The following is a 14096-nucleotide window of genomic DNA, read 5'->3' as shown; positions in this document are numbered from 1 at the left end:
AAGATAGGGCTAAAGTAGAAGAGGATGATTCAATCCAATCATGCGGGTCACTCGATTATGCAAAAGGAGAAAAAGTAGGGCCAAAAGTGTTACTTTTGAAAAATGCTACATAGGTCTATATCGCACAATATGCGAAATTAACAAATAGCAATCTATAAACAATCAATCAACAAAATAATCAAAATAGTAAATCAATTAGACACAATGATTTTGGTGACGAAGATGAAACCTTTTAGAAATTGTTCTAAAAATAAAACTTTTCTGGGACAGCCAAACTCAGGATATTACTATAAGAAAATATTCCGAGATTACAGACACGGGAAACACTTACAACCCTTTGCAAGTCTTTAGCTCTGTAAGATCGACAATGTTCCAACTCGTTTCTTTGCTTACAATCTTCTTCACACGTGATTCTCCTTTATCAGACCCTTCCGATAGACTTCTCAATGAAGCACTCAATTCAAACTAACAAATACTCTAAGAGGGACGATTTAGGTCACAACATAAACTCTCTCTTAGCACAACCTCTCACGAACTATCTAGTGAAAATTCGTACCTATACAAATCCGTAGTGATCTATATATATAAACCTAAAGACCCCTAGTCTAATTGAATCATAATTACATTGAAATTAGACCTAGAAGCTATGGGCCGTCCGGACGGTAAGTGGGCTCGTTCAAACGAGGCTTGAATAATGCAAGAAAACTAGTTCTCGTACACTGTCGTCCGGACGGGGAGTGTGCTTGTCTGGATGGGACTCTAGGGCAACATCGTTAACTTGCTTCTTTGGCGCGGCGCCTTCGGACAGCTTGCAGACGAGATTGCAGATGAGGCTCTCGGGTTTTCTTGTTCATCTATCTCATCTGTACGCCATGCAGACAAGCATACAGACAAAGCTCTCGGGTTGAAGAAACACTTTGCAGCACTGTTCTCTGTTCGGACGGCTATGCATCTCGTCTGGACGCCCATGAATTTTTGTTACTTTGAACACCATTTTGATCACCGAATTTTAGCCAACAAATAAAACTTACAAACTCCCCCTTTGACAATTCGGTAACAAAATCAATAGCCGAGACAACCCATCATCTCCCCAAAATTTAGTCTCCCTTTTTGTCACAAATTGACAAAAGATCTTGATGAGTGCCAAATATTACATATTTGAGCCCCTTAATTTACATTTGTTAATCATTTATCTGTATTATAATCTAATGTTTTGTGTTAGTTATATATTTTTAGTGTTTTGTAGGTTGCACAACCCTGCGCTCGAGCGCATTTGAGCTCGAGCCTAGCAGGGTTGCGATAGAGCGCACCCACGCCCACAAGCAAGCCATCAGCGTGCAAGCGCTGAGCCATAGGAGGAACAATGTATGCACAAGTGCGATCGAGCTCACTGGCCATGTGCTCGAGTGTACTCGTCTGACAGGCTGGCCTAGCGCCTTTTTTAGGGTTTAAAACTATAAAAACTCCTATAAATAGACTATTAAAGCCTCAAATAAAGTAGGTTGGAGACCAAGTCCTAAATTTCACAATTTTTCTCCCTCTTAATTTAGTTTTTCTTTAGGTTTAGGATTTATTTTCATAGTCATGTGTAGCTAAATTCTCAATTAAGGTTGAGGATAAAGCCTCATCGATGAAGAACAACAACATTTTCATGTAAGTTAATATTATCCGATTTTATGTGTTTGATTTTCCAATTGTTTTACTTCAACTCAATTTGTGGAATGATTTTTGAATATCTTTTGTGATTCAATGATACATTTGATAATTTGAGATAATTTCATGTAATTGATTGCTTGAATTTTCTTTGTCAAAACAATTGTATATCTTTTGTGATTTACGAATACATCTGATGATTTGATTTAAATTGAATTTCTTTTGTGATTTGTGCAAATAATTGATACATGTGATGGTTTTAATTAATCTTTGAAGCATAGTAGAACATACATTTGATTTTATTGTGAGAACTTCGGATAATATTGATGAACATGAAATATGTTGTTATGATTTGGAGAGTGTGGATTCCAAAACCTAATATATTTTTTTTTTAGAATAGTAATAAGAAGTGATTTATGTGATATGAATGTGAAAGAGTAATGCTATATATATTCCCACTTTTTTATAATCATTTCTCAACACTCATAGATAGCTTTTAAAACATCATTGGATTTTAGATGAATTTTTATTATATTTTAATTCAATGGTAATTTTAAAAACGACATATGGATGTGTGAATGTAAAGAAGTAAGTGTAGTAGTATAGTGCTTTTGACATTGCGATTTCGTAGACAAAAAGTGCGATTTTAAACCCTAATTTTTTATTATTTATTTATTTATTTATTTTTTAGAATAGTAATAAGAATTGATTTATGTGAACTTTACCCTTTTTTTTAAAAAAAAAAAAAAAAAAATAGAATAGTAATAATAAGTGATTTATGTGATATGAATGTGAAAGAGTAAGGCTATATATATTCCCACTTTTTTATACTCATTTCTCAACACTCATAGATAGCTTTTAAAACATCATTGGATTTTAGATGAATTTTTATTATATTTTAATTCGATAGTAATTTTAAAAACGACCTATGGATGTGTGAATGTAAAGAAGTAAGTGTAGTAGTAGAGTGCATTTGACATTGCGATTTCGTAGACAAAAAGTGCGATTTTAAACCAAATCGCAAAAAATGGATCGTTTGTGATTGTGTTTTTTAAAAAATTATGATTTTAAAAACATAGAAATTTGTATTTTCAAATCACAAGCAAGTGGTTTTTTTTTTTTTTAACACAATTTTAAAAGGTTAAATTGCAATTTTAAATGCCAAGCTGCAATTTTCTCAAACGCTTATTTGCGTTTTTAAAAATTATGTTTTCAAATTGCATATTTTAAAATCGTTTTTTTTGAAATCACAAACCCAAACAATTCCTTTCTCAAATTTGAAATAAGATTTTGATTTTTGTGAAAAATGAGGAAGGGGTTTCCAAACTAGCCCTTAAGCTCAACCCCAATTTGATATGTTGATTTTATGCTCATAAGATTGAATTTTTTTTTTTTTTCAATCCAATGCTTAAATCCCAATTTCAGAGGCTTTTTAATTTTTTTTATTTGCTTTTAAAAAAAAAAAAAATTCGGAACAGTGCTGCCCCAAGTTTCCAAACTCGTAAGAGCATCCATCAAGCTCTTCATATTTAATATTTTTCTAAATTTTTAGGGTTAAAGACTTTATTAGTACTCGGGTTTATATATATATTTTTCATTTTTTCTTACCTGGGGTTCAAATCTTACTATAAATGGTTTCTTACGGGAAAAGACCGTCTTGATACCTTTGTTAGGTTCCATTAGCCCATTTCCCAAAAAAAGAAGAAGGTTCCATTAGCCCAAACTAACGGAATGCCACGTGTCGTCACATAGAAATGCCACGTGTCTTAAAAAAAATTAAAAAAAAAACCTAAAAAAAAAAAAAAAAAAATTATGGTGTGGCCTTTTTAATTATTATTTTTTTAAAATTTTTTTAGGACATGTGACATTTCTATGTGATGACACATGTAATGGAACCTAACAAAGGTATTAAGTTAGTCTTTTCCCAGGTATCATTTATGATAGGATTTAAACCTCAAGTGGGAAAAAATAAAAATGTGCAAACTCAAGTACTAATAAAATATTTAACCCAAATCCAGAAGAAAAACATCATTTATCAAACTCTCTGATTCGGATTTGGGGGTTTCCAAGGAGACTAGAGGGACTTGCCGGCTCTGATACCATGTTGAAATAATGATTATGCGGAAATATAAGCGGAAGCAATATAGAAAATAAACACAAAGAACTTATGGGTAGTTCGGTGTTAGACATCTATGTCTACCACTCGGAATACCCCTAAGGGCTACATTGTGCTCATTAACTTGATTTGTCTACAATACAAAGGTCTCTATTTATAGGAAAATGTCTAAATACAAGTTTGGTAATCAAATTTCCTTGATTTAATTACAATCCCAATATATGATTACAATTACCTCATAAATAGAGAATATTTCAATATCAACATAATTATGGAATATATGGAAAATATAATATATTTTGCATATATTCTAACAGATATTATGGTATATTTTCATCAATGAGAAAAATCTTGAATTTCTTTTGTAATTTTTATTTTCACAAATGGGAGTGCATTTGTGGAATCAGACCTTTGTCTATCAAAAAAAAAAAAAAAAAAACAGAAAAAAAAAAAAGGGAAAGTGAAATAAAAATAGGAACATGTTATGATAAATTTGATGACGCCTTTAAAAATAGGAACATGCTATGATAAATTTGATAACTCCAAGGCGTTCAACACTTGGGCCAACTCTCGGTACCAACAGAGTCATACATATAAGAAATTGAGGTTGCAATATCCGTAAGAGAATGATTGAAAATATTTCATATAAGCCTAAAAATATGAGGATTAATTGAATTTTACATGGGTTTTATTATGTATCGGTAACCTTTATTACAGACAAACTTGACAAGAAACCTAGTTGCCGGAGAAACTAGTTTCCAACCAAGTGCCACAAGAAAATGTTGACATAAATAGCACCAGGGTATTGAATTGCCTGGTTTTTATTCATTATTGTTCGAGAATTATAGAGAGGGTGAATTTGCACACAAATGTAATTCACCAAATACTAGTTACTCTTGCTAACTACATCTTCTTCAATAGTTGGCGCCAGTTGATGACGAGCTAGGTTTGTCTTGTCGCAACAACTACAAAATGAACAGAGAACAAACATATCACTTATTTATTCCAACTACAATCAATTGTGGGTGTGCTTGTATATGTGTCCAAGAGAGAGATTAGAGACAGACCTTCAAATATGCTCCCAGTTTATTCTTCAGAGTATCAAATTCTTGTTTTAGAATCGGGAGTCCAGCCTTACAACTGTTTATATATTCATATAGACAAGCTAATAATTTCTTATAATGATTTAGCATTAGTATTCATATAAACTATAAGCAATATTGCTAAAGAAATCAGCAGTATCATTCAGGCTGTTAAACAACTCTCAAAGGGAATAACAAAACAAAAAAAAACTCTCAAAGAGAAATATAAGCAGATCAAACTATATTTAGAATTCGAAATTATTAAGGGTTGAAAAAAATATTCAAGTGGGTAACATTACCCTTCCATGTCGCCTCGCCTGAGACAATCAATCATTTTATTGATTTCAATAGTCACCTTATTAGCACCAAAGCTGCAAATAACAATGATAAATTGAAATGATCATAGTAATAGTGAGAAAATTAAGAAAATAGAAAATACTAAAAAGAAAGTGATTATTTGTACACAATTGCTTCAATTTATGTTATTTTGTTATGACGTTGAGCTTTTAAACTCACCGTGTATAATTTTTGAAGATTATTGGATGAGAAATATTAATATTGAATGCAAGCTCCGCAGAGAAATTCCTTTTTTAGAGAATTATTTTTTCATGCAAGTAATGAGCACCCCAAAAAAAAAAAAAAAGACCTGGAGCTCGCGCCTTTAAATTTAAAAAGAATTGTTTCCACTTTAGCAGGATCGACGGGGATTGCGTACCTATTAAACAAATAAAGCCCAATTAATGTTATTATACTATTTTGAATCACAACTCTAAATTTGGAATTGAGTTATTATTGTTATTATTATATTTTTATTTATATGACACATCAAAATTTGATGAACATAAAAAAAAAAATTAATAACGTTTAATTAAAATGGAAAATAAATGAAGCCAATTAATTCATATTATGCCACTCACAATATTTGTTCAACAGCATGTATATCAGTTGGTGTCTGACTAAAATAAGAACTAGCAACTGTATCAACAAAGTTTGGATCGTTGTCATCTTCCAGCATCTCCCATTCATTGAACTGCTCATTAAGGATTTCCTACAATAACCCACATGGGTAATTAGTATTATTTATCTTTCAGAGAATCAAATCTCTCTGCTTTCTTTAACTGAAGACAATTTAATTATGGTGCTTTTGCATATATGGAGAAGGGATAAGATGGATCAAGCAGGCTTAAATTGAAATCCTGCTAATTTTTCATTTTTAATTGAAAAACTCAACTCTAAATATTTGAGTTTTAATTTCCCACAAATATTTTTGCATGGAGTAATTAAGCTGCTGGGACAAGGAGAGTATCTAAATGTCTAATGATTTTCATGAACTAATTCGGTCCTTAAACATCCAAAGCAAATAACTATAGGAAAACGAAAAACTAGTGTTGCATATATTCCATGTAGAACACATAATTCGATTGTAAGGAGTATTTATGAGTCCAAACAATGTAGCCAAAAAATTTAAAACAAGCTTAATTACTTTCCTATCTCTAGTCACAAGGACGTAGAAGAAGACGAACAAAAAGTTAAAGAGATAAATTTAATCGTTTAATTTATTTTTTAAAATAAGTAAGCCTCGATACATGAAATCTTAAATTAAAATAGAAAGTGAATAACGGAGTTAAGGTTCGAGTTCAGGATCTTGATAGGAAAATTTAAATTTAATCGTTTAATTTATATTCTAACACAAAAAGCCTATATTATTGAAGAGGAAGGGAAAACTAGTATCAAGAGAAAAGAAAAAGAGAAAGACCTCAACAAAGAGGGATTTCCTCATGGTGGCAATTTGTTCTTCCAATGAATTGCTACCGACCGATGACTTGCTATCCATTCTCACAAAGAAGAGAGTGATTGACTAATACAATAGAACTAGACTAGCACCAAATTGAAGGCTAGAATGTCAAAAGGGGAAGGCAGTGAGGAAAATATATAGGCAAAAGAAATAATTAAAGGAAAACATCTGCAGCAAAAATCAAAGTAAACATTAAAAATGTATGACTAGCTAGGACATACCGACTATGTGATAAAGAATCATTCAAAAATATAACACAACAATTATGTAATAAGCAGTCATCTAAGAAATATGACATATGGTGAAATAGTAAATATCATCTTATTTTAAATACGCAGCTGGTAAATATGCTTCAGAGAATGTACAATATCTCTTTATCTTCTTCATCCATCATGAAACAAATGAAAAAGAAATAACTATACTTTATGTTTATAGATCTTGATTTTTGTGTGATTATAAAATAAAATTAGCCCTCACATGTCCAAAAAAATGAAATAAAATTTAGCCCCCGCTCATTTTGGGCCAAGGCATGCCCGTCTATAAAAACATGTGTTTCATTGAGTTGGTGGACTTTAGGGGACGCGTTAATGATGTAGTTGGCTTATTAAAGTATTAATTAAATTATTAAATTTACTTCTTCAAATTAAGCTTAAGCTTATGGGACATGTGGTGATTTAACAAAATTAATTATTGGTTAATATTACTGAACCTAAAATATAAAAAACAATAAATAAAGGAGGAAGAACAACCAAAACTAAGCTATGCACTGTTTACCTTAAGGGGTAATAATTAACTATATATTTTATTGGTGATATATTTCCATAGATGAGTATATATATATACATATATAATGTAATTTCTTAGAATTTAGTTTTTTTCTTTTATACAATTTTTTTTTTTAAAGGGAAAAGTACATATACTCCATCCAAACTATAATTTCATTGTCAATGTCCGTCTAAACTATCAGTTGAGTCGATGTTCCCCCCCCAAAAAAAATAGCAAAAAATGTCAATGTTCCGTCCAAGGCAAACAAAAAGACAAAAATACTCATAAATTTTTTTAGTAAAACAAAAATATTCATCTAAATTCGAAAATAAAAAAATAAAAAATAAAAAATAAAAAAAAACCCCTAGGGCAAAAATGGGATGACTAGTGATCCCTTATTTTTTTTTTTTTTTTTTAAAGTTATAAATAATATTTTTATTATTATTATTTTTATATGTCCACACAAGGGAAGAGAGAGGGGAGATTCGAACTAGTGACCTGCGCTTCATGAAACATGATACACAACCGATTGAGCTACCCCTTGAGAACATTTTATTATTATTTTAGTAGTGGGACAAGTGTCTTATTTGGAGCCTTATAATTTTTGAAAAGAAATTTTAGCCTTTAATTGGATAATCTCTAGTCCTAAATAGGCTAGAGAGAATCAGTTTTCAAGAATAAATGTAGCATTATTCAAGATGAATTGATGATGGAAAATTTAATAAAAGGGCTAATTCGAGGTTATCCCAACCTCCAAACAGTCGATTTGTATTCTAGATTTTCACTTCAATGAATCCTACAAACTTGGATATGGACCTTTATATAAAAAAATACCTAGCCCAATCAACTAACTACCCAACTATCCTACAGTCAACATTTTAATACAATCAAAATACAAATGGGCTAATAACCTATCAACCAAAACCCGCTAATTTTAATATTTGATTATGTGGACCCTATTCTAACTGGATTACTTACCTTCTATTGTCAAAGTGGCGAATATATAGATTTTTTGACATTGTAAGGATGAAAGTTTTGGTTTTAAATTTTAGTTAAACAAAAAAAATTAGTTCATATAGTTACACCAATTTGCAATAAGTTCTTTAGGGTTTAAAAAGTGGCTTAAAACTCCGGTGGTAAGCATAAATAAAAACTTACTCCACACCTATTCGAAATTTTAATAGAAACCATTAAGCACTAATAATAATATGACACATGTTCATTATAATAAAATAATATAAATATTTTTTTAAAAAAACTATATACATAGGAGAGGTCGGACCACCCAGATTGGTCAAAATGGTGCTCGAACCACCCTATAACCTTTGGATTGGATATCTTTAGAGCACATTTAGTAAGTGGAATGAAGATTCACTCTCTAAAGGATTAAAAAAAAAAAAAAAAAGTTTAGAACTTGAGATTGAAAATGGGAGAAAAACAGAGAAAACAAACAAACAATTGTAAAACCTGTACTTTTACAGTTTTACCCACCGTCAACCCCGCCAACAACACAACACAGGTCCTTAAGAACCCTAGTAATTAATTAGTTATAAAAATAATTAAAATAAAAAAGACCAAAAAAAAAACATGGATCTTACACCCGGATGCAGGGTTTGGAGACCACCGCCCAGCCTCCACTACCACCACCGCCATCACCATCACTGTCATTGCCATCGTTTATGCTTCTGTGCGCACCATCACCATCACCACCTCCACCACCACCACCGCCACCATCACCTCCACCACCACCAATTTAATGGTCACCACCATGTATGCCCCAGGATTACTTCTTCTTTTCCTCGAAACCCAGAACCTTCTGGTCCTGTTGTTCCGCCAAATAACTTGATCTCGGGGGCTTCTGGGTATGAAGAAGCTTATGGTTCTGCCACCCCGTAAGTTGCTCCATTTCAGTTCTTCTCTGCTCTTCTCAATATACTTCATTTATAAATGTCATGGATTTTTTATTCAAGAATCTTGCAACTGACACATTCAGCTTTTATCCCACTAAGCATATTATTAGACTAAGAGGAAATTAATAAGGTCAATTGGTGAATTTTTTTTAGAGGCCCTTGTTGTAGGTTTTTTCCCAAGCAATTGAGCTTCGTTTTGGTTCCTATGATAGAGCTGATGATTTTTGATGTTATATATGAAAGTTTGGCCCTTGACTTTTTCCTAAGTTCTGGTGCTGCAAAAAAAAAAACTAAGACAATCATTCAGGAAAGCCTGTTATAACTGTCTGGCCTACTTGGTCTTAAATGAGACGATGTTTTTGGTATTTATTTGTCAATTAGAACATGTTTTGTGTGAAATCGAAGTTGGCCCTTTCGCTCTTTCTAATGTTGAAACCGAGAACAAATTCCCCTTTAATTTTCTCATCCAAATTGGTCTTTCATGGTGTTGTTCAAATAGGATGACGTTACAAGAGCAGGAGCATGAGGAGTTAGAAGAGGAAGATGATGATGATGATGATGACCCAGTTTTTGTTCTGACCGATGAATGGAGAGAGTTCTTCGCGAAATCTGAAGCAAAGAGGAAATTTGGTAAGTAGCTCTTCCCTTTGCATTTTTGGTATTCTTGGAAGTTCTAGTTTGTAATAATTTTCTCCTATGTCCTACAGAGAAGAAGCAGGCTAAGAAGAAGGGGAAGAAATAAATACAGAATTTGGAGACATATTTGAATCATCTCAAGAAAGAGAGATTGGAGAGAATTCATTCAGTAGCTCCAGAGTTTTTGGAAGAGTGTTCAAGAATGACACTCGTACAGCTGATGCAAGATCTTCCTTTGGAGGTTAAGATAATAGTCATGGTATTAAAGATATCTTGTTAAAGCCAAATGTGCCATTGCTCGACTGACAGATTAGCTTGTTATTGATCTATTGCTATCAAAAGGATTGGATTTTGTGTCTCTGTTTCATGATCTCCAGGACCAATGTATTTTAGATTGACAGCTTGGTTTTGGCATCACCTTGCTAAGATTGTGTCATTTGTGTAAACCATGTCTATCATACAAGGATTACCTATTTTGACTCAATTTTTGGTTGAAGCTCTGGTTTGTGAAGCCATATCAGGCAGTGATATCTGTTTATGTCTTCCCTAATAATCTGCCTCTTGATTTCATTGATCAAAACAAGAAGTAAGAAATTTATGAGTGGCTAGCTATGGCAACACCATGAACAATGCTGCAAAACTGGTATCAGGTCATGACATTGGAGCTCTTAGTGAACAAATTTGGAGAATCCTCTTAAATCACTCTTTTATTGGAAAGCAAAGTCACAATGCTAATACTACTGCTTACTGGCTCTTTAGATGCAGTGAATGAGTGAAGAATCTTCAGGGAAAATTGAACAATGTTGAAGCATGTTACTGGTAGAATATTATTAAGAAGAGACAATTCATGATTTTGTTAAAACACTTACAAATTTGTAGTTTTGTTTTATAGCATAAGTAATGCTGCATACTCAAGTCTCATTTCACTTTCATATAATCAGATTGATGTGACAGTGTTCATAGGTTTTTGAATCAGCCTTTTATTATTAAAAAGAAAAAATTTAAGGGCTGATGGACATTGCTACATCAACCCAGTTGTATGAAAGCGAGATGAGAGTTGAATAATTAACATTACTCTTCTAGCATATAGATTCCGAATCGTCTCTTTTGGCAATTACTCGTCTTGTCTGATCTCAAAATGCTGCCAAGGTTTGCACTTTGCTAAAGATGAGGTGCTACTTGAACGCTTTCAGCAATGTGCACTCCTTTTCCTCATATTTTCAGTCTATTCTTCGTCATTATCGTGTGGCTGTGGTGTTTGTTTGGCTTCATTTCTTTTGCGAAAAATTATTAAATATGTCCCTGTAATTGTAATAAATAAATGAACTTATAAATCCATGTGGTATATTAGCCCCTTTTTACCCCTAGAATGGGTGAAAATGGTCTAACACCCTAACTCTTTCTTTCAATTATTTTTATAATCCTTCATTTGAGAATAAATTTATAATTCAATACGAGCTTTATCAAAAAATTGACTAGAATTTGTATGGAGAGATTTGAACATTGCTTGTCGTTTTGGCCACTGGAAATTGAATAGTAATCATCCTTGAAACTTGGGAGAAACTTGCTTGTACAATTATATTAAGAAAAGACTGGTTCGCAACACTACAGACATATATTTCGAATTAATTACTTGTAAATGTCAATGTATCTAACTAGCTTTGAACAAATCCAATTGACATAAAATAAGGTACATGTTTGCATACATGGCAAAAGCTACAAGCAGCTAGACTGATTTAACTAGCTTTCTTATCTGACCTTTGCTACATTAATCATCTCTTTCACAACATGGTGATCTTACAGAGCATGCCACCTCTAACATTTTCTGCCCCTTTTGACAAGCATGGCAGCAAGTTAACCCACCTTGCTTGATAAAGAGCAGCTTTCCAACACCAGAAAGACCAGAAACTCTATCTTGGTCATATCAAAGATAAATAGCATTATTTTCCCACAGGATAACCATTTATGGCTTTAGCTTGCTGAGAGCAGCAATGATTCTATCATCTGTGATCATTCTCTGGTTTTCATAAAAGTCTAGTATCTCCATGGAGATGTTTTTCACCTGTCAAAAACATGCACATCATTCATAATTTTAGAAAGTTTAAAGAAAATACCTGGACTTTTTACAAGCTACAAAACCATAATCATGAACTCGATAGAAATCGATTGCAGCTTGTTAAACTACATGGCCTCGCATGCAATGCGCATAATAAAGCACAGGATTTAGCACGTGCATATTAGACAATTTACATGACACTAATACCTATTCATTGCATAGACTAGGTAAATTTCAGTCAAAGAACTATAGATTCTCAAATCTGTGATGGGTACTTTTTTTTTTTTTTTGATAAGTAATGTAGTATATATCCAAAAAAATGCAGTGCGCCTCTAAGTGCACAAAGAGTATACATAGGAATACCCACATTAGCCCACAAAAATACCCCATAAAAGGACCCTAAACCCAAAAGAAGCCCCGCATTAACCCACAAAAACCCCATAAGAGGACCCTAAAACCCAAAGAAGCCTAAAGAAACCTTGATGCAAAAAAACCCAAATCAACCCTAAGCTCACAAGGCAAGCCTAAACCACCCTTCCTTTGACCCTACTAGAGCCACAGCCTCTAGCATCAAAATTAATGAAGCATTCCAAATTTTTGAGCTCCTTCTTCCCCCTAATATTTGAAACAAAAACCCCCTATTCACGGTACCGATCCTCTTCAATGACCGAAAAAAGATTCAAAAGGTGCTTCTCATCACCCTCAAAAGTCAATGCCAAAGTGGGAGCGAGGATAGGTACTTTACACCTATAAAATCAACTCCATCAAGAACTACTCTCAATTTCTAGTCCCCATTATTTGGCATGTGAACCTCTAGTTGCCCAGGAAATAAGAAAAACAGAAAAGCTATAGGAATACAAAAGAAAAGAAAAGATATTACAATTTACAAGGAATTTTCGAATTTAACAGTGGTACTCTTCTAATCCAGGGAATAGGGCATAATAATGAAGTTGTGGAAATTAAAAATGATACAGGCTACTTGCAAATGCTCCAAGACAAGCAACTTGGACTTTGACTTCGAGGTGAATCAAATAAAAGATAAAGATATCATTTTACAATTAGACAGCAGTTGAAATATGACCTTAAATAGTGTTATGGTGAATCAGGATTTACATACCTGTCATGTTGAGCATCATGAATATTGAGCCCACTCTAGAATATTGGTTAAAGCAATGACTAGACAGCACTGCCTCAGCAGAATCCCCATATAACAGACCCTAACACTACATGTCACTATATGTATTGTGGATTCCAATACATATAAACTGATACGTAACTAAAGAGTAGATGGCAATACCCTACATTTTGGGCCTAAGATCACAAGAGTCTTTTGCCCCAAAAAACTGAGCAAGAAGAACATACAGTTTTGATGAAAATTTTAACGTTTTATAATGAACGCTGTTAAACTAGAATCATACATTTCATTTACAAATTTTATATGGTGTAATGAGCAAACACAGAGGGAAATAAGTGAACTTCATTTCCTGGTACAATTTATACTTTATGCTTATATTCACAGGACAATGCCCTTATTTATTTTTTGATGACAAGAAATCCCTCCAAGGTAGGATACTTCATGTACCCACCCCTGTCAGGTAAACCTTAGATCTGTGCAAAGGGCCCCCTCCTCCATAAGGATCAGATAATACTCCGGCTTCACTGGCACACTGACAAACTGGCCCCAATGAATTGTTTGCATCCAACGAATTTCAACTAATTTCAATTACCTCTTCCAACATTCACCCCTATGGCACAAACAGTATCATGGCAAAGCATAGAGGATATAAATCAATAATATGCTTGGTTAGGGAGGAAAGAGGAGGGAAGGAAAAGGAAGGGAGGGAGAGAACTTTCTCGTGTTTGGTTGGAGTTAAGTGGGGAAAGGCAAGAGAAAGGGAAGGGATTCCCTTTCCTTCGGCCAACCATTTGGCTTCCTCCCACTTTGGGAGGAAAAGGGAAGGACGATGAGAGAGGAGATAGCACATTTGCTTTTAATTTTTTCTAAGAATGGGACTTTTCTACCTCCTTTCCATTGGTTTCTCTGTTGTAAACATAACTATCTAACTTTGGAAAATTAGGTTGA

The 14096-nt window shown here is 33.3% G+C and overlaps 2 protein-coding genes across 2 annotated transcripts; one reads left to right on the top strand and one right to left on the bottom strand.

The window, feature by feature from the left end:
* Positions 1-4683: 4683 nt before the first annotated feature.
* On the bottom strand, positions 4684-6685 carry LOC132173939 (pseudo histidine-containing phosphotransfer protein 2-like). The gene is made up of 6 exons (XM_059585629.1): positions 6608-6685; positions 5769-5899; positions 5498-5566; positions 5151-5222; positions 4837-4909; positions 4684-4734 (listed from the first exon to the last, which is right to left on the bottom strand). The coding sequence occupies exons 1-6, from the start codon at positions 6683-6685 to the stop codon at positions 4684-4686; spliced, it is 474 nt and encodes a 157-aa protein (XP_059441612.1).
* A 2299-nt stretch (positions 6686-8984) lies between these two features.
* LOC132167472 (uncharacterized) lies at positions 8985-10867 on the top strand. Its single transcript, XM_059578462.1, has 3 exons — positions 8985-9303; positions 9821-9951; positions 10029-10867. Exons 1-3 carry the CDS (start codon positions 8999-9001, stop codon positions 10061-10063), a joined length of 471 nt encoding a protein of 156 aa, XP_059434445.1. The 5' UTR covers positions 8985-8998; the 3' UTR covers positions 10064-10867.
* The last annotated feature ends 3229 nt before the right edge of the window (positions 10868-14096 follow it).

The sequence above is a fragment of the Corylus avellana genome, chromosome ca1, assembly GCF_901000735.1.
Source record: "Corylus avellana chromosome ca1, CavTom2PMs-1.0".
In the NCBI taxonomy this organism is placed as follows: Eukaryota; Viridiplantae; Streptophyta; class Magnoliopsida; order Fagales; family Betulaceae; genus Corylus; species Corylus avellana.
Note: the sequence above shows the minus strand (reverse complement) of the source record. Positions and strands in the feature narration are given on the sequence as shown.

Excerpts from the sequence above, each read along its gene's own strand:
- LOC132173939 (XM_059585629.1), bottom strand. The coding sequence starts at position 6,685 with ATGGATAGCAAGTCATCGGTCGGTAGCAATTCATTGGAAGAACAAATT. Across the intron at positions 5,900-6,607 it reads GGAAATCCCTCTTTGTTGAG|GAAATCCTTAATGAGCAGTT; the intron begins GTCTTTCTCTTT and ends GGGTTATTGTAG. Across the intron at positions 5,223-5,497 it reads TTTAAAGGCGCGAGCTCCAG|CTTTGGTGCTAATAAGGTGA; the intron begins GTCTTTTTTTTT and ends TGTTATTTGCAG.
- LOC132167472 (XM_059578462.1), top strand. The coding sequence starts at position 8,999 with ATGGATCTTACACCCGGATGCAGGGTTTGGAGACCACCGCCCAGCCTC. Across the intron at positions 9,304-9,820 it reads GCTTATGGTTCTGCCACCCC|GATGACGTTACAAGAGCAGG; the intron begins GTAAGTTGCTCC and ends TTGTTCAAATAG. Across the intron at positions 9,952-10,028 it reads TGAAGCAAAGAGGAAATTTG|AGAAGAAGCAGGCTAAGAAG; the intron begins GTAAGTAGCTCT and ends TATGTCCTACAG.